Source organism: Octodon degus, unplaced genomic scaffold (assembly GCF_000260255.1).
Source record: "Octodon degus isolate 3935 unplaced genomic scaffold, OctDeg1.0 scaffold00119, whole genome shotgun sequence".
Taxonomy (NCBI): Eukaryota; Metazoa; Chordata; class Mammalia; order Rodentia; family Octodontidae; genus Octodon; species Octodon degus.
Window position 1 is genome coordinate 1,302,719 of NW_004524695.1, and position 20,560 is coordinate 1,323,278.

The 20,560-nt window shown below is 38.8% G+C and overlaps 1 protein-coding gene across 1 annotated transcript in view; it reads left to right on the forward strand.

The window, feature by feature from the left end:
* The window catches only part of Slc17a2 (solute carrier family 17 member 2), a 17,160-nt gene extending 11,362 nt beyond the window's left edge, over nucleotides 1-5,798 (forward strand). The window contains exons 6-12 of the mRNA XM_012516682.2: nucleotides 253-339; nucleotides 1,690-1,808; nucleotides 1,935-2,096; nucleotides 2,575-2,707; nucleotides 2,788-2,935; nucleotides 4,118-4,208; nucleotides 5,307-5,798. Coding sequence (XP_012372136.1) covers nucleotides 253-339; nucleotides 1,690-1,808; nucleotides 1,935-2,096; nucleotides 2,575-2,707; nucleotides 2,788-2,935; nucleotides 4,118-4,208; nucleotides 5,307-5,441 — 875 coding nt within the window. The 3' untranslated portion in view covers nucleotides 5,442-5,798. The remainder of the gene's footprint in view (nucleotides 1-252; nucleotides 340-1,689; nucleotides 1,809-1,934; nucleotides 2,097-2,574; nucleotides 2,708-2,787; nucleotides 2,936-4,117; nucleotides 4,209-5,306) is intronic.
* Nucleotides 5,799-20,560: the final 14,762 nt, after the last annotated feature.

Consider the following 20,560-nt stretch of genomic DNA (forward strand, 5'->3'; position numbering starts at 1 on the left):
AAAAAAAAAAAAAAAAAAAAAAAGATAGATCACACTGGTGCAGAGGCACCATTGAAGAGCTAGGTGGCAATCACAATTATTTACTAGAGCTAGTTACTTTCCATGGTATTATGAGGGGGATTGTGAGTAGAGGCCAATACTCTCATTACCCAGTAATTCTATGTCAGCCACCTCAATGTTCAGATGGTGTCCAAGAGCTGAAGAGGCAGCTTTTCTAATTCACATCAGTGTTTTTCTCTTTGTTCTCTTTAGGGGTAGCATTTGGGTCCTTCATTATCCTCTGTGTGGGCGGACTAATCTCACAGGCATTGGGCTGGCCTTTTATCTTCTACATCTTTGGTGAGTCACTCTTTGAAACCTTGTCACCACCATTGCTCAGGAATTTGTTTTATTCTTCTCATATTAATAGAAAAAATGCTTTGTCAAATGAAGAATTGAGGAGTGGTAGCATTCAGAATCTAGTCCACACATGTTGACCAAATGCTCTCTGGTGGTTTTGGGAATCCACTTACTTGTACATGACAAGGGAGATACCCTTCTTATGGTACCAAATGCTGAGAAATTAGTAGTAAAAGCTTACCCTTCTACCCCCAGCATCTTCTCAGACTCTGTGATTGCACCTGAGGTATCTGGCTTAGTGATCAAACATATGCAGTTAAAATGTCAAAGTTGGTTGAGTCCACTGTCACTATGTCTTCACATTGTGTTATATAATCATTAATTCTGCCTAAGGCAACATTAACTTACCCTCTACCAAGTGAACCTCGCAAAGGTCAATTCAGATGTCCCCTTATCCATGGTTTCTTCCAGAACCTCTCTAGATTTGTGCATTCTCTCTCTTCTGTAATCCTGATTGCTGATTCCTTTCCAGGTTATGTTTGTATGTAGTCATTTGTTTCTTCTTCTCATCTCTCCATTAAACTGTAAAAAGCTTGACACAAGGAATCGATTATATATAATTTTCTCACTTTAGTAGCATAGTATCTGCAGAATCCAGTAATGCAAGGATATTAAAGAGTTATTAGTCCCTCAAATACTTTAATACAGAATATTCTTCGAATGGCAAATTCTACTAATGAGACAAAGTTCTACAGATTGTTATTTTGTTATAGCTAAATGGTATCATTAAATTTAGATCCAGCAGTTTTCTCATTAATGATGCTAATCCCAGACACCTTGTTTCACAAATGTTAATCAGGTGTTGCCAAGAAATATTCCACCAGAGAATCCATAATGAATATTACTTGTGGCTTGAATACAAATATGAATAACTTGGACATTTTCCCAGCCCCATTGATTTGTTGCTCTATGTATTTCCAACTCTCTTTGTCCTCTATTCTGAATATTTGGCACTTCTGAAATGACAATAATTAATTTATTAAGAAGCTAAGTGGAAAACACAAAACACTACAAGAATAGAATCTTAAGAACAATTAATGAGCCATGCAATGCCATTTTCACATTCAGGACTCTGACACTGGCAAAGGCAACTCAGAGTTTGAGAGCTGGTATCTGAAAAGCTTTGAAGAAAGCAGAAGATTCTTAAGATAAAAAGGAAGAAATGGGAACATTTAGATCTTTGTAATGAAAAAAATCACAAAGTGATGTGTGATAGAAAAAGAACACTTCAAAAGTTCTTTCCCCAGTACACGAATCTACCTAAAAACTTATTGTGTCCATACTTCCCAGGTAGCATTGGCTGTATCTGCTGTCTACTGTGGTACATAGTAATTTACGATGACCCTATGAATCATCCATGTATAAGTGCCAAGGAACAGGAGCACATTGTGTCCTCTCTGGCTCAGCAGGTACAGTGCGCCCACACCTTCTGCCTGTGGACCACCCAGACGTCTCCAGGGCTGGGCATGTGTTCCCTGGGAGAGGCACTCTCTGGCCTGTTCTAATCTACATGCTGATTAGCTGTTTCCTTTCAGCCCAGTTCTCCCAGACGGTCTGTCCCCATAAAGGCTATGATCAGATGCCTACCACTTTGGGCCATTTTCACTGGGTTTTTCAGCCATTTCTGGTTATGCACCATCATCCTCACATACCTGCCGACGTACATCAGTACAGTGCTCCATGTTAACATGCGAGACGTAAGTGTCCTTCCCATATATTTATAAAATTGATGATAATGGCACTTGTTCTGTGCTGCTTATTGAATTCCCACCTTGCACATAACCATTCATTTAACTCTCACAATAACCATGAAGAAACACTATAACAATTTCCATTTCACAGGTACTGAAACGGGACACTGAGAGGCAAGAGAACTAGCCTTGGGCCACAGTTACTAAGGGGTAGAGTTGTGTCACATCTCTGACCACTGTGCCTTACTGCTACACCAGCTGCTTCTAAAGTCTCCTTTAGAAGCTCATGTTGCTTTTCTCTAGCACAATGCAGCTGCTGGTGCTTCTTCCTGAGGTCATGCTGTTCCGTGTAAAGGATGCCTGTTTCCCCCCAGCTTCTTGGAATGCTGTGGTATCCTACAACTGATGGTTGGTCTACCCCACCAGTAATTGTTGGTGCCATAGGCACCTCTATAATTGTTCTGTGTAATTTTCCTTCCCTCAGAGTGGGGTTCTGTCTTCCCTGCCTTTTGTTGCTGCTGCCAGCTGTACAATTTTAGGAGGTCAGTTGGCAGACTTCCTTCTGTCCAGGAATTTTCTCAGCTTAATTGGAGTGCGAAAACTCTTTTCATCCCTAGGTAAGGAAAGGCATGTGGGTTCAATTAACCAACCCCATGTGGTTTTAGATGGCTCCTGACATCCTGTCCTCATTGTCCAGGCCTGCTTCTTCCATCACTTTGTGCCATGGCCCTGCCCTTTGTGGCGTCCAGTTACATGACAACCATTGTTCTGTTGATACTCATTCCTGGAACCAGCAACCTGTGCGATTCAGGGTTTATCATCAACACACTAGATGTTGCACCCAGGTAAGATCTCCACCTGAGTGTCCCTCCTCCAGATCCCTTCAGAGGTGTTGGACCTCAATCACCACCATAGAAAAGAAAGCCTTCCAGTTATCAACATACATTAAATGATGGCAGAATGACAAGTGACAGAAATGTCAGTATCTGGCCATGACCTAACATGGCATTTAGAGCCATACTTTCCACTCCTGCCTGGTAACCATTTAGATAAAACAGTTTCTCAAACTCTCCACCTAGAGATTAGACATTGTGTTTTGGCAAAAGGCCCACAGACATGTGTTTTGCAAGTTTCTACAATGTTGACCACATTTTCTTTTTTTTTTTTTTTTTTTTTAATTTTTAAAGAGAATTCAAAAAATAGCAAAAAAAAAATAGAAACAATACAGAATTTCACTAAACAAAATGATGAGAACTCAGCAATAGTTATTATACTGCATATTATTAGTTGTTCAGATTACCAGATACAAGTCTGTATGATTGGTTAAAAAAAATATTAAAAATGAAAAAAGAAAGAGAAAAATATTTAAGCATTAGCTACCCCTTTCAATAGACCAGCAGAAATCGGAAGTAGAACTATCCAAGCTAGTCTATGTTTGTACATATGTGTTTCCTTTTCTTTCTTTCCTCCATTCCATTTGTTCCTTACCTTTGGTCAGCTTCTTTCCCTTTGGACAGTTTCTTTTCTAGTATCCACTGTACTTTTCAGATCAGCTACTTTCTGTGAGCCAACTCCAGTATTAAAATCTTCTCAGAATCAATACATTTAGACCTCTCATTTACACTGGGCAGACTCTGTTATTGCCTCCTAGTGCAGAGGGAGAAGACTGAGGCCTGTGGAGGTTAAAAGGAATGCCTATGGCCATGCAGGGCAGAGGCAGGATTTGGACCCATGCAGTTTGGCTTCAGAGTCTATGTCCTGTCCTGCCCACTGCACAAAGTGCCTCCTGTGCTGAGCAGTAGGGTGGGAAAAATTGGTTCCCACAGAGATCAATTCTCTGATTCTACTGACTCAGCACACAAGTGATTTCTGGGTTGGCAAGCAGACATCTCCCCGGAGGTCTTCGGGTGAATGAAAAGCTGCCATAGGCTAATGAGTTTGATATTAGAGATTGGTTTCATTTAAGCTGAGTTGTGGTGGTAATGGTGACTTTGTACAAAAAACCAAATATGAAATCTTCTCCACAGATATGCAAGTTTCCTCATGGGGATCTCAAGGGGATTCGGTCTCATTGCAGGAATCATCTCTTCTACCACCACCGGATTCCTTATCAGTCAGGTTAGGCATGTTATTGAACATCTGCAAGTAGCAGGTATCATTTTAGGCATTGGGCATATACACTGTGCTCGTGAGATGGTGTGGTCTGTGGGGAAGTGAGCATTGTCCACACATTTGCCCAGGGTGTGCAAACTTCTAGATCAGAACCTGTTGGGCAGGCTTCCTGAGGGAAGAAAAATGAAAGCTGGATTTCTCCAAATGACTAGATGTTCAATTCATGAACACCCACTGTTTGGGTTCAGAAGACAGCATGTCTGGCTCGTTAGAGGTAGAAAGCATCAAGAAACACTCAGTTACAAACAGGAAATAAATGATCTAAGTGAAGAAGACAGTAGGGAAGAATCTCTCCAGGTTAATCTTAATTTTTAAGAAAACTGTAGAAGGAAAACCATAAGGCCCAAAAACCAGTCTAAGAGAGGCTGACTTGTCGGTTATGAGAAGGGCTGCCAGCCACTGCAGCAAAGGAACAGAAGCTGATTCTTGCACAGGGTAGGTGGGAGGATAAAAGGGCAGAACCAGCTCAGGAAGGAATAATTGAAGGAGCATCAGTACAAAGCAAAAGTTTGTATTATTGGCAATAAATCTATGTGATCTCATTCCAAGGTTGGTAGATTTCTTTTTAGTCAAATTGCTAGGAATGTGAAATAAACTAGGGGATAGAAGAGGAGGGTCACTCAAGCAGATCATATAGGACTCCTGCTGTACTGAGATGTCTGCCTAACGGGCTGTGGTCATCGCTGTATACCTAGGAAAAACATGGATAGTATGGTGTTCAGTATAATTCACTATATTTTAATGGATGCTGAGATCCAAAATTCAAAGACAACATCAGTACAGCTTAATTTAATTTTGTTTAAACAAACAGCCATCCCAACTGAGAACCCAATATGCATTTTGGAGACATTTCATTTCCAACAGTTTCATAAACTTTCTTTGATAACTTAAGATGCCTGGTGTCTATTGCATACTGTGGCTTAAATACTTTGTGACCAGAATTTCAATATATAAAAATAGAAGATTTATATAACTGGTGGGAAAGGGACTTGTGAGATTAAATAATTACGTTTTATTTTTGTTTCTGTTTTTGTGTGTGTCTAGGATTCTGAGTCCGGATGGAGGAATGTATTTTTCCTGTCTGCTGCTGTCAACATGTTTGGTCTGATCTTTTATCTCACCTTTGGACAAGCAGAGATCCAAGACTGGGCCATAGAGAAGACTCTCACTCACCTTTGAAGATACACAGTCTGAATCTGTAGTACAAATCCTTAACATTGTAACATTTTTTTTTAACAGATCGCCAAGCTTTCTTCATAGTCTTAACCGCAGACATAGTGCTCTCCGCTCTTGCCGTGTGCTGGACTTTCCTAGAGAGCTGTGAAAACATGCAAACACCTGCACCTCAGTCCAGAGATCATGGGAATTGGTCTGGGGTAGAGACTGGACACTGCTGAATGTTAGATTTCTTTCCCTCGAGATTCTAACAGGCAACCAGGGTTACAACTGGTGGACAGATTTGAATAGGAAATTCTGTTGTCCTTGAATTTTCCTGTTTGGAAAATATTAAATGAATAAAAATCTATGTGAAAATAATCACTGATTAAAACCTTTATGAGATAGCTAAGAGCACAAGTATCTATTGTGAATTGTAGCCATGTACTATAACGCTTAGGAGGGGGCAGAATTTTAAGTTGGTGATCCATAGAGTTAACATTTTTTTACTGTTTTATATACTGTGAGGCATGAGTGTTTATTTTTGTAGTTAAATTCTATTAAAATCCATATGCTAAAATTAAATAGACTACCTTAAAATTATTTAAGTTAGAATTTTTCCATCACACATAACAGAAAATGATCAGGCCCAGATTCAGTGAATGAGGTTGGGAAATTTGCACTTGTGAGAAGAACAAACATTAAGGGGAGCAGTGTGCTTGCTTTCAGAAGAGACAGAGACACGACCTCAATAATATGATGACAAGTAGAGGGATACAACCGAGACAGCTCAAGTGAAATGTTGTACAGGAGAAGAAAACAGTGGTATAACAGGTTGGAAAAAGGCTCAGAGAAGTATCGTGTAGAACAAGCTTCTTTAGGGTAGAAAAGGCCATTTGGGCTTCTGCATATTTTGTTTTCTCAAGTTTTTCCAGTAGTCAACATCAATCCCAGCAAGAAGTGACACTGGCTCCCATAATGTCACGCATATGATTCCATGTTGTCTTCACACATATAACTGGTTCTAGTTTTGCTTCAGTATTTCTAGAGACAAAAACTCCTTCCATGTTTAGGATCCTAGAAGAACCAGAAGGACTAGGACCTTGGGCTCGTTGAGCAAGTGACAAGAAACTCCAAACGTCCATCGATAGGTGATTTTGAACAGATGCTTCAAGGACACAGCAGTCAAGCCTTGATGGTAATAGTGTGTGAACATGCTGCTTTACCTTCAGTACCTTTACAATATGCAGAGAAAAAGGAGAAGAAAGACACAAAGAAAGAGAAGGAAAATGAAAAGAGGGAAGACGAGGAGGAAGAAGAATGATAAGAACAAAAAAGGTCATATAGGCACATTTTCTATAGGAATAATGGCAGTAATCCATTAAAATGGGCAAATGACTTCAACTGGAGTTTCATAAAAGAATTGTTTTATTTTAAAGAAAAAAGACAATAAAAACGATGATACAAAATTTCAAAACAAGATAGTAGGAAACTAACAGTGGTTAATGCATTGTTTATTTTTATCTTCAAAATAGTTGATCAGATTATAAGATATAGGCATGAAAAATTAAAATGATATAAGCATAACTTCTTTTTTCCAATGAACTAACAGAAATTAGTAGCATAGCTATCTTGACATTCTTGTGTGTATAAATATTTATATTTACTATTATTTTTCTCTTCCTTTTTTCTCCTTTCCCCATCTAGGTGTCTCTGAACTTTCGAACAGTTTCTCCTCATTTCCAATATCTACTGTATATTTTGAATCTAACTTACTCTTTCAGATTCTTACACTAGGGAGACAATACCATGTTTACACATGCAAGACTAATTTATTTCACTTGTGAGTATGGTCTCAAGTTATATCCACTTATCTATGAAAGTCTCAAGTTTATCCTTCTTTATAGCTGAATAAAATTCCATTTTATAAATTAATAAAAAAAAACTTCAAAAATTTTCCTCCATTCATTGGTTGATGGACATTTGCGTTGTTTCCAAGATTTAGCTTTTAAAACTTGTGCTGCAATAAACATGGTTGCACACATATCACTGTGTGCAATTTTAATTCTTCTGGGAAAATACCCAGAAGGCGAATTCCTGGGTTGAGTGAAATCACTAATCCTAGTTTTCTGAGGAATCTCCACACCAGTTTCCACAGTGGGTGCATTAGTCTACACTCCCAACAACAGTAGAGAAGGGTTGATTTTTTTTCCCACAGCCCATCCAATATTTGTTATTGATTGATTTCTTGATGATAGCTATTCTTTCTGGGAGAAAGTGATATGTCAGTGTTTTAATTTACATCTCTTGAATAACCAGCGATGAACATTGTTTCATATATTTAGTTTCTGTCTGCATTTCTTAATTTGAGAAGTGCCTGTTCATCTCAGATGTCTATTTTTGTATTAGGTCCTTAAATTTGGAGGATGTCTGATTTTTTTCAATTCTTTATATGTTCTAGACACAAGTCATTTGTCTAAAAGACTGTTGGCTACATTTTTTTTTTTAGTCAAATGCTCTGCCAGTGAGTTATATCCCCTCTTAAGTTATTTTTTTTTCATTCTGTTTTCACTCTGTTGCTGATTTCTTTTGATGTGCAAAAGCTTTTTAATAAGATGACATCCCACTTCGTGATTCTTTGGAGCTTTTTCCATGCAATTTGAATTTTGTTCATGATATCTCTGCCTATACCTACATCTTCAAGAATTCTACCTATTTCCTCTTCTAGTAGATTCAGTTTTTGTTTTAATATTTAGACCTTTAATCCATTTTGACATTAGTTAAATGCATGTAATTGACATGGGTCTAATTTTAATCTTTGGCATGAAGAAAACCAGTTTTTCCAGAACCGCTTATTGACCTATCTTATCTTTCTTCCAGTGAACATGTTCATCCCCTTTGTCAAAGCTAAGGTGGCTGACTATGTTTGTAGTCTGCATCTTCTAATCCGTTTTTAACACCTATGGTCATGCAAATTAATTCACTTTTCTCAAATAGCTTATTGTTTTCTATTTGAGAATGAGGTCATCTGTTATTTCTTTTTTACTATTACAATATTATAAATTATATTAACGTATTCCTCAGAAATGAGCAATATTTTGAGTACTTTTTATATATGATAGAATTTGATTTTCTAATAGTTTATTCAGGACTTAGGCTGCTGGGTGGCAATATGAATGTGGCTCTAGATACAGGTATATGTATGAGGCTGATGCCAATGTCACAACAAGAAAGAAAAACCTTACTTATCACTCAATAAGCAGACAAAAATGAAGGTGTTTGTGTCCTTGGAATGGAAGTGTTATATGTCCTTGTTATCTAAAGGCTTCAAAGTATTTATCTATAAAACTACATAGGTTTACAGATATGGTAGTACACAAGCAACACCAGTTACCCTGGAGTCTGAGATAAGAACATTGCGAGTTTTAGGTCACACTGTGCCAGTTAGTGAGACCCTGTCTCAAAATAAAATGTGAAAAGGGCCAGGGATGTGTTTCAGTGATAAAACACTTTGCTTGCACGTATAAGGCCTTAGGATCAATGAAAAACACAAAACAATGATTAAAAAAATAAACCTGTGGAGAGTTGGCGATATAACTCAGAGAGGCACAGTGCCTGCCTGGCAAATGAAAGGTCCTGAGTTCAATTCCCAGTACAAAACAAAACAAAATAAACCAACAAAAAAAAACCTATGTAGCATTAAAGCCACTTGAAAAGTGTTCTTTGACTACTTTCTCAATTTTCTTTATAGTTATTTGCATGTTAAGGGGTTCTGAACTTTCGGCAATCAATTTCAACATTTTATGTTATCTCTGAGAATTATCTGTTTTATATATAATATAAAATGTATTTGCAAAATCTTTAAATGTTTCGTCTTTTTAGAATATCTTCATTTATCTCAATCTGAGGCCTTGGTATTGCTTACTTCTGACCTGGTGGTAAGTGTTTTCTTTTTGCTTCTTCAGGTCACTCAGCTATTTATTTATTTTAAAGATAGCTTATCTCTTCATTGTGCAACTTCTTAATTTTATCTTTTATCTGTCCTTGTTAAAAGATAAAAGCTCCTATTTTCCTTTGTTTTCTTTATGTTGTTTTGAATACCTCATTTATTTTCATTTAATTATGAGAAATGCTAAAGCTGAGGGTAGGATTTCCCCTCTAAGCCCACTTTTGTGGACAGATTACATTTTGCTGTGCTGCGTCCTCACATTATTGTTTTCTTTCTCTACTGAGTCCCATGCAGTAGAAAAGCACCTGCTGACATTTACTTTATAGGCGCCCTGGGAACCGGCCCACTGAGATGTGCTCCATCTTGCACCAACTATAGAGCTTTTGGGTTCTCACCCATTTCCTGGAAATTTGGCTCTAGCCTTTTGTGGTTAGTGGGTGCATATTGCATTCAAACCTGCCATACAGGAGTTATGGTTTTTGGCATAATTTAGACATCCTAATTCTCACTGTATGAAATTCAGGGGCTGGACAGGGATGGCCAGAGTTAAGGAGGCCTCCTTCTCAGGCCAATGTCATTGCCTAGAGTGAGTGTTCTGGGCCTATTAAAGTGAATAACTCCTTAAGTTTACCTCTTGGATGCCACTCCCTCAGTTTAGGCTTGCTGGGCACAGACACTCCCCCACCCCACTCCAGCCATCCCTACCCCTTCATCTGGAAATATTTTAAAGGGAGTTTCAAAGATTATTTTAAAATAGTACTTAAATAATATCCTGTGTCCAAAACAAGCTAACATTTTTTTTATAACACTAAGCTATCTTAATAATGTATTGAACTATGAACTTACCTGAGTTCAGAATCATTGTTCCATGGTTTTTCTTTGTCAAACAAATATTGGCTTTCTTCTAGTATCTTCAGATGTGCAGTATGATGAAAACTTTGGTCAACAACTAATAGTAGCACAAGCGTTATAGATAGCTGAGTTAGATAAAAATATTACAGGCAGTCAGATAGGGCTGGGCCCTTGAGGGAGCCAGTATAGTAGACAATATACCTTGCAACTGTGGGAGAGACAGACACTCCTACTGAGGGCTAGAGTTCAAGACAAAAGATCAAATAAATGCATACCTCTCTAAGGATAAATATCAGAGACTGATATTCTAAATAGGTCTATATCAACCATGAGAAAGCCAGGAAAAGTCATGAACTCAACTCCCTACAGGAAAAGCCCTGTTCTATATTCATGTCCACTTGCTATGTGACTCGCTTCCCCATTTGATCCTGATTTAATCAATTTTATATGAGCAATTGTGCTTGTAACATTTTTTTATGAAGAGGAAAGAACCCAAAAACAAATATCAAGAACAAAGACAAAAACAAAGCAACATAAAACAATAAAAATGGTACAAAATTTTAAATCAAGAAGAGAAAATTAACAATGGTTGTTATATTATATACTAATGTTGTTGGCAGCTGAATTAGATAGAAATATTATAAGCAGACAAACAGGGCCAGACCCTCAAGGAGACAATATGGAAGACAAGATGACTTAGAAACTTGGAAGAGACAGACACTCCCATTTGAGTCAGACTTCAAGACAAAAGAGGAAACAAATACAGCTACATACTTCCCTAGGGATGGGTATCAGGGATTGATATTCTGAATGGGTACCAATCACCTTGAAAGAGCCCAAGTGAGTCACTAGCCCAACCCTCAACAGGAAGAGACCCTGACCTGTATTCATGCTTGCTACGTGACTGGCTTCCCCATTTGATCCTGATTTTAATCAATTTTACCTGAGCAACGGTGCTTGTAATCTCATTGGCTGACCATAGCTGTGTCCCATCTCATGCCCACCTAAGCGAGTTCCCATGTTTTTTACCACCTTAGACCTGCCTCACCACATGGTTTTACTCTATAATTGTCCCTGGAAGAGACAGTTTCCTGGGCACCACCTGCTCAGGGCCCCCTTCTGTCCCTCTGTTGGACAGAAGCTTTCTTTCCCCCAATAAATATATTCTGCTCATGACCTCCATTTGTTCCTACAATTCATTCTTCAGTTTTAGAGAACACAAACTTGTCCCAGATACCTTTCAGGTCTAAAGTTTCATCTTTTCCCCTATATCATTATTATCATCAAATTTGTTTTTCAGATTACCAGATAAAAAATTGATCAAATAATTAAACATTAAGTCTTCATTTTGATAAGCTTTAATTTTTTTCTTCACCTTTTTATGTTTTTTAATTTAATTTAAACAATAGATAAGACAATGAGAGGATATACACTTGAAAAACAAGATAGAAGATGTTCAACCACGGGTGTTATGTTGCACATTGCTATCTTCAATGTAGTTGCTCAGATCACAGATATTAGCACATAAAATTGGTCAAAGTAAAAACTTCAAACATTAACTGCTACATTCAAAAAAACTAATAGAAATTAGTAATAGAATCATCTTAGCTATCTTGTCTATATACTTACATGATTTTTCCCCTTTATATTTTTTCTGGGTTTTTTTTTCTCCTTTCTCTCATCCTAATTATTTATCCCTTATGTTCAGGATCTTTTCATTCTACGTATCTATTGTACCTTTAAGATCTTATACAGTCTTTAAGGTTCTCATACTAGGGAGAGAACACAATGTTTACCCATGTAGGTTTGATTTATTTCACTTATGGGTATAGCCTCCAGTTGTATCCATTTACCTCTTATTGGTTGGCCATAGTTTTGTCTCACATCATCCCCACCTTGCCAGTTACTGTATTTCCCACCTTAGACCCACCTCACCTCATGGCTTAGCGCTATCAAAACCCTAGAAAAGGCAGGGTCATTGGCAACCTACTTGGATCGACTTCTGTCCCTGTCTCAGACAGAAGCTCTCTTTCCTTCAATAAACACATTCCGCTCTTAACCTCCATTGTTCCTAAAATTCATTCTTCAATTTTAGACAACAAGAACTCATCCAAGATGCCTTTCAGGTTGGGAATTTCTTTCCCCTGCATCAAATGTACAGACAAGTGCTGTACAAGACAATCTCTCCTTCCCTGGAATTGCCTCCTCCCTTCACCAAGGTGTTCCAAGGAGTTGATCACCTTTCAATAATATTACCCTAATTGTCTTGAACAATTTGTTTTTCCTGTCTTGATCTTAGAGTTTCTTTACATTTTATTTCAGGTAGTGATTCTCAATTTACTCTATTTCCTTCATCTCGTTACTGGACTGGTAGAACTAGTCTGGTAGAGCCGTCTCCTCTGCATTGCTCACCTCTCTTTGGGCTGTCTTTTCTACCTCTGTGTGGACTTTTTAATGGAAGGAGGCACACCACCCTTTCCAGTGTCATCTTCCTCAACTCCTACCAGCCTCAAGCTATTTCTTAAAATTGCCTAAAAATATGCTGATGCCTACAACATCCTTCCCACCACTTTAAAAAACAAAGGTGTTTGGTGCAATGCTTGAAGTCTAAACATTTGCTGGTTGTCAACAAAGGCATGCTTCCAGGTATAGATGTTCACATAACCTATCAATGATTAACAATTTCATCTTGCCTTTCCTTGTCTGCCATGTGTATTTTTATTATAAGACAAGATTGGCCAGAGGAGAATATTCTGACTTCAGAACAAATGAAAGCTGGTCAGCTCAAATGAAGCTGGAATATTTTCCCAAAACACCAACATTCAAGATGTATGTGGTAAAACCCTCAGATAAAAATGTTACATAATTACCTCTACACTTGGTATGAGTTATACAATAAAGTGGTTGTAAATTTCATTAAAATCAAATTGTAGCATGAAATGTTCATTCTAATTGTAGCCGTTTCCAATTTTCATCTCATAAAATGCTTTTTGTTTTATTTACAAAAATAAATTATTGATATTTTGATGCAAAACTCACTGTGAAGTTCAAACCAGTTAAGAGGATATTTAAAATTTTCAAATTTCTTTGGCATATTACAACCAAACAAATTTAAAGACCATTCATGCATATACACTGCTATCTGTAAGCTATATCCATCCTGACATTTATTATTCTAGTGTTCAGAAATTGGCTGTAACATTATTTGTCAAATAAAACCTTTTAAAAATACTGCTGTATCTCAGGATCTCAGGATAAATCCTGAGGGCATTTCACTGACCTTCTCAAACCAAAAAGCTACAACTCTTGTTGCATAGGTCCTGCTTTACCTTGGTCTTAACCATCCAGTAGAAAAGTATGAAGACTAAATATAGGAAGTAAAGCCATGTTGTTATGTTGAGCTGTGGGGGACTCACGTCAATAATTTCTGACATTGCCAATTAAACAGAAGACCCAATGCTATTATGGGCTTCTGTACTCTTTTAGAATATTTTGCTGAGTTTACACACCTATAATATTCAACAACGGAACTTAAAAAAAATTGGGGTATAACTATGAATGTCCATTTTGTATCTGTGTATTCAAAGTGGTTGGGATAGATATATATTTGCATTCTCTTAATGAATAGAATGATTTTTTCTAATGGTGTTTGTAAGTAGGATCACAAGTCTGCATCTTGTACGGCAATTAACCACTAAGAAGAATATATGCAGTGTATTATTTGTTGAAAAAAATAAACAAAAAAATAAATAAAATAAAAATAAAAATACTGCTGTATCATAGGCAAGCAATAGAGACTACTGGATAAAAATGTTACATAATTTTTATCTGAGTAGTAACTACAACATGGAATTTACTTCTGCTCTGAACAAAAACTGCATCTGGTGGGAAGACCCCAGTGAACACCTGTAGTTAAAGTTTTCAGGCACTCTTGCATCTCATTGGGCAGAGGCCTGGGACGTGTCCATTGTAAATTTTCAGGTATCTCCAGAGGTCTCCAGGACCTGCAAACCTCTTTGTTCTATCTTATCTCCTTTCCTGTGTTTGCTGCTGACAGTCTCACGCACTGAATTGAATTCTCCATAAAACAGTGCTTCTGCCACAAGCGGGCTGGGGGCTGGGAGACTCAGGCCAGCTTGGAGGCTTACAGCTTCCAGTAATTGTCTCTTCATAGCCCATCATTATATTTTTTTATATCTTACTCCATAATATATATGCTTGTTTTGAGTCTTTGTTAAAGTTTTATAGATTTTAGGAACAACTTTTTAAGACAGTATATTTTAAAATAAGCCAATAATTTTTAGCCTATGATAATGATTTCTTTTTTCATATTGAGAATGTTTTTTAAGATTATATCAGTGAAGATTTTTCTATGGCAGTTGGATTAGTTATGGATAAGCAGATTGACTGATTGATTGATTAGGTTGGGTTTTTGTTGGAACAGAGTCTGCGTAGTCCAGGCTGGTCTCAAAATATGTACCCCAGGATGGCCTCAAATTCTCAGCAGTTCTCCTGCCTTGGCCTCGCAGACACTGACATTATATCTTTGCACTACTACTGCCATCCAGAAGTGGATTCACTCAAAGAAACTGAGGTGAGGACCACCCCGCAGGTCGGAGGTCCTGGCTGCAACAGCTGCTCAGTTGCTGAAATCAGAAAGGTTGAGTTCCTGTTCCCCTTTCTCATCTCCCTGTACTCAGTATCTGAGGTCTCAGGAGGTGATTTAGTTGGTAAATTTAAACAAAATGTTCACCCTTGGCTTTAAGAGAACAGCTGGTGACCAGAGCCTCAGTAACACTTTCTTTTTCCCATGGGGGGATAACATAAATCACTTCACAAGAGTTTACAAAGTAAAATTATGATGCTAGTTAGGATGGTGGAGATATATTACAAATAGTTTTCTATAAGTATAACCCTTTTCCTTTTCCATGATTGTAGAGTAGGACCAGATCTACCTCAGCCTGCTGTTTTCCAAGGAGGGGACTCCTCCTTGTTGCTCCAAATGTCTCTGCAATTCTTAGGACCTGAAATATATACAGAATGAGGCCAGTTTATGTACTCAGTTGATTTGGCTGTGCAGAGGAGTGCAGCGATGTTCCTCAGTTTGCATGGAAACCATTCTCAGGAGTGTCATGCTCTTCTGTTTCACTGAAGCCAAAAGAAAGCCCACGCCTCTTTCTATATGTGACTGTTAGGTTCAAGAAGGAGTTAGTTCACTTTAGAGAATTGTCTCCAGTGGTGTGTCAGTGTAGATCCACCTCCTGCCCCACCCAAAGAGAGAAATGTGTGGATGGGAAGGAAGGCACAGCAAGTGGGGGCCGGGACCTCAGGCAGGTGTGCGGACAGCATCTGCACTCACAGCTGCCACCACCTGGAGCTTGAACTGCCAGGCCAAACTGTCACTAGAGGCTCTTGCTGGGTCCTTAGAGCCAGTCCCCGGGAATGACTTCTCAACTGTTTTCAGGGTGGCACCTGAGGACCATCAGAGAGGGGATGGATGTGGACAGCCTTGTGCCTGACACAACTGCAGAGATGAATTCAAATGTACCAGACTGGTTCAGGATGGTGACTTAGTGTTTGATTCACAACTATGGTACAATGAAATTGAGGGATATTTCTTTTCAGGCAGACATTGTCACCATTCACACATTTCTTGACAACTATCAGTTTTGGTACTGAGTTCTTTCATATCAGAGCTGCCCGGCTCTCCAAATATTTGAGTGCTGTGTGTGGGAGATATCTCAAAGTTAATGCCCACTTATCTTGCAGATTACTCTAGGTATCTCCTAAAAATCAATAAGTTACCAGCTAATCTACTCATCAAGAATCCAAACCAACTCAACAGCACTCTCTGACCACTTAGAGAGGTGACCAGGCTCTGTACCTGGCTCTACTGTATCTGGTTTTTCTGGTTTCCCCACCCCTCTTGGGGCCTGCAAAAATAACAGAAGAAAAAGAGATGGACTTGCCCTTTACCCAGAAATCTAGACTCAGTCTTTAAGGCAATGAACTTTGATTTCTGAAGCTATCTCGATGATGCTTGCACACGGACATGCTGGGAACCTTCCTTAGATTGGCTGTTCAGAATGCTGTTCTCTTCGCCCTTTCCTTTTTCTAGAAAGAGCACACACACACACACACACACACACACACCACAGCAATATAACTTATGGCGAAAAACTCTTTTCATCTGATCTCCCACACCACTTGATTTGTTTTCTGTTATATAATTTGGCACTGCATCTGTGGTTGCTGCTAACTCAGCAGTTGCAGTGTCATTGTCCTATTGCCCCATAGAGAAGATATTGCAGCGTTCCCCTCCCTCCCTCTTTCCTCATACTGTGCACTGTTCGCCACCAGGGCTAGTTTTCCTGACCGAAGCTCTCCCTTCTCCTCAGTCTCACTGACTCCCTACTCACTCCTCCTTTCCTTGGTTTCTTATTTCCATTGTTACTCCAACAGTTATAAAGTAGCATAAAAACATCTTAGTCATAGAGAAAGCAGACTTACAACTCAAAATACATAAAACTTCTCACAACATCTCACAGAAGACAGGGATGGGAAATGTTACGTTCGCAAGATCAATGGCCTGAGATCCCAAACTTGTTCCAGATGAGTTTGGCTGGACAACAGGGAAGAGTCCTTCTCACATGGCTAGAGAAGGAATAGATTTGGTTTAAAACCTAGCTCTAAACTTTGCAAACATTTTCAAATCTTTTGGCTCTTAAGGCCCTCTGATCACAGTTGCTTAGGTGGAAAAACAAGAAGCAAAACAGACGGACTGGCCCAGAAATACAGACTCAGCCCGTGAGGCCCTGAACTTTATTTACTGAAGCTATTTCAGTATTTCTCCCACTTGGACATGGTGGGAACATTTCTTAGCCCAGCTGCTCAGGACACTGTTCTCTTTGCCTTTCTTTTTCCTATGATTTTAACCGAAAACCCTTAAAGGTCTACATAAAAATGCTGAAGTTTTAGAGGTGCTGCTTCTTCAGCACCTGACATTGGAAGCCATGGACATACAATGTGTGCTGGCCTCTAGTTTCCACAAAAATATAAAATAAATCTCTGCAACTCCCGTGTAAAGCAACATAATTGAAAACAAACCTGGTTCAAGTTATGAGTAAGCTAACTAAGTTAACCAGACTTACAAACTAAAGGTGCAACAAATAAACGAAACAGCCATAATACGTATTCCACCTTGGCCATTGGTTTGTAGGCAGCATCTATTCCTCAAGTCACTAGCAGGAAAATATAGAGGTTTTTATATAGAGCCACTCAATTTGGCTAGGATACTTACTTTGGAATCTTGGGTTGGTCTTAAAAGATCTTTTCCAATGAGAATCATTAATATTCATTTTCAAAAATAAACATTTCTGCAATTTGCTCAGTTTTGTTGATTCAGCATTTTGGACTAAAATTTGTAGAATAAAATTGAAAGATTTAGTTTTGGACTCTTAGACTGGGGCTAATACTGTGTTTTGGTAGTCAGTAACTGTAGTCTAGATATGCCTCTTCCTATTATGTGCTTAAAACTTAATCCCCAAGCAGCAAACAGTGTTGGGAGTTGGGAACTATTTCACCCATAGATGAATTAATGCTACTGAATGAAGGGCTTGTGGGAGTGTAGTGGTTGGTTGACTGTGTTAACTTGAGAAGTTTAGAAGCTTAACTAAATCAGCTCAGCAATCCCACATGCTAGGATGTAGAGGAGCCTCTCTAGGGTGGCTCATCATTTAAAGGATATAAAAGGGAAATGAGGAAGGACAGAGGGTGCTATTCTTGGAAGAAGCTCCAGTCTTCACTGTGGGCTTCGACCTCATCTCCTGGTTTCTAGCACAGGCTCTTTGGCTTCTGCCTTGGATCCTTCAGCCTTCTGGGGCAGACCCATCAGCCTTCTATGGCAGACCCATCAGCCACCTGACAGGGACTTGCAGGGAACACTAGAGTGAGCTCAGATCTGGGACTGAATCCTTCCATCTCCAGTGTGCAGACGCCCTCTATAGGCTTCCTCATTCGACTCTGTGGCTGACTGTCATAAGCCAAGCTTGTATTTTCTTATACATTTGTGCATCTGTGTTATATCTGTTCCTCTAGTAAAACCCTGACTGACACAGGGAGTATTTTTGTTCTCTTTTCTTTTGTCATGTAAGGAAAACAGTGTTTCTCTCTCGTCTCTGGAGAATGCAGCACCTAACACACCATCTTGAAAGTAGGGAGACCAGTTGCTAACCTGTACCTGCCTCAGTGTTGGACTTTATTGCCTCAGGGACTATGAAAATAAATTTCTTTTCTTTATAAATTTCCCCTCCATAGGTATTCTGCTACAGTAGCACAAAATGGAATAGAACACATATCTAGACTTGTTCTTTGAGAATATTGCTAAACACCTTGGTTATTATTTTAGGTTTTATTAGTTTTTATTTTTATTACTTTATGTTTGCAATACATATTGATTACATTCATTGTAGGGAGTTGGTACATGTATATATTTATTTTTATTTATTGCTAAATTGCACAGGTTGGCTTTGAATTTGTAATCCCCCTGCCTTAGCTTGCTAGGTAGCTGAGATTACAGGCAGGTACCATCATGTCTGTCTCAGTAAACACTTTGGATTAAGAAAAAAACAGCTTAGGAAAATTAAATTAAATTAAAGAATCATTTTCATGGAAGAGTCAGGTAGGCTCAAAATACCCAAAATCTGGAGAAAGAATTGAAGAGAGAGAAACAAATCTCCAAATGAATTGTGGAAAGGGGCAGCGCAGCCAGCATGTGAACTTAATTATAATAAATAAAACATTAACAAAATTCATAAGCATTTAATACAAGTAAGCCTGAGTTAAAGAAGAATCTGACTATTCAGAACTTAAAATATTACTTTGGGACATAAATCTTTTTGCCAAAAGATGAACTATGAAGCTACCCAAGTCCTCAGGAGAAATATGTTCTGCATCAAAGAAGAATGAAAAATAGTGAGGAGTAAAATTATTTTTTTCAGTACTGGCTTTGAACTCAGGATTTTTCCACTATATTCCCAGTAATTTTTATTTTATTTTATTTTTAATTTTTGAGACAATGTTGCCAAGGCTGGGCTCAAACATTTATGACTCCAGCTCAGCTTCCCAAAGTGCTGGGATTACAGGTGTGTGTCACCTGGCCCAGTGTGAAACTGTTCAGAGAATATAAAACTACAAAATAATGAAAAAGCATTCCCTACATCCAGGAAAGAAAAACACTTGAACATCTTCCCAGGAGTACTTTAGAATTTCCTTGGGCAAATGATGATTTTCTGTATGCTATTTTTATAATTATCTTATTCTTATCCCACTATTAGACATTGGGTTCTGAGGTGGAGAGGAAGGAACCACAGAAGCCTTGTCATTCTACTTTGTTGTTTTACAAATCAAAGGTACTAGTGTATCCCATGAAATCCTTCAATTCTGACGGTGTTAACTGGGTGGGATTTGAAAGGTTTTATTTCTTGGGGTTGTAGGACTGGCAATTAGTAAATGTATTCCATATACGGGTGGAAAAGCATGATCTGAATTTTGGGGATCAGAAGTTAAAATTTCGTAAACAAAATAACCCCGCTGTCCTTCTGTATTAGCCCCTTTCCTGTTGCTGAGTTACAGTAGCCAACACATACAACTTAAAAGAGCAGCTTACATGTCTTACAGCTTTGGAGGGCTCAATCCATGGCTGTTAGAATCCAAGGCAGAGATAGACCCAGAGCGCAGGCCCAGCGAGTGAGTGAGACGACCTGGGGCCCTCCGGATCCTGAATAGACCCAGAGTGCAGGCCCACCAATGAGTGACACGACCAGGCCCGCATGATCCTGAATAGACCCAGAGCGCAGGCCCAGCACAGAACCCTTCAGCAGAACTCCCTGCAATGAGGCTAGAGGCAAGACCCACCCAGCTGATTCAGGAGCAGAACATCTTGCCAGAGAGACATAAAGGGTTCAACTCTAACGGCTGCAGCAGAAAGAAGTGGCGCACAACAGCCAGATCTAAGCAACACCCACCTGGAGGAATCTGAACTTCGTACATCCCGACCTGGTGCTAAGGTAATGACTCTATCCAAGCTCTACACCAAAGGTCAGAAGACAGGTATACAAAATGACAAAGAGAAGGAACAAAATGCAGTCTCAGGCCCTGAGTCCACCCAGTACAACTGCAGAAGACACTAGCACTGAGGAAACTGGAAATCACACGCCAGATATGTTGGAAATAATAGCGTTGATAGTAAAGAATCAACTGCAGAAAGGTATAGAAGAAATCAGATCAGAAATAATTTCAGAACTAAAAAATGTAGTGGTAACTATAATCAAAGAAGCACTAA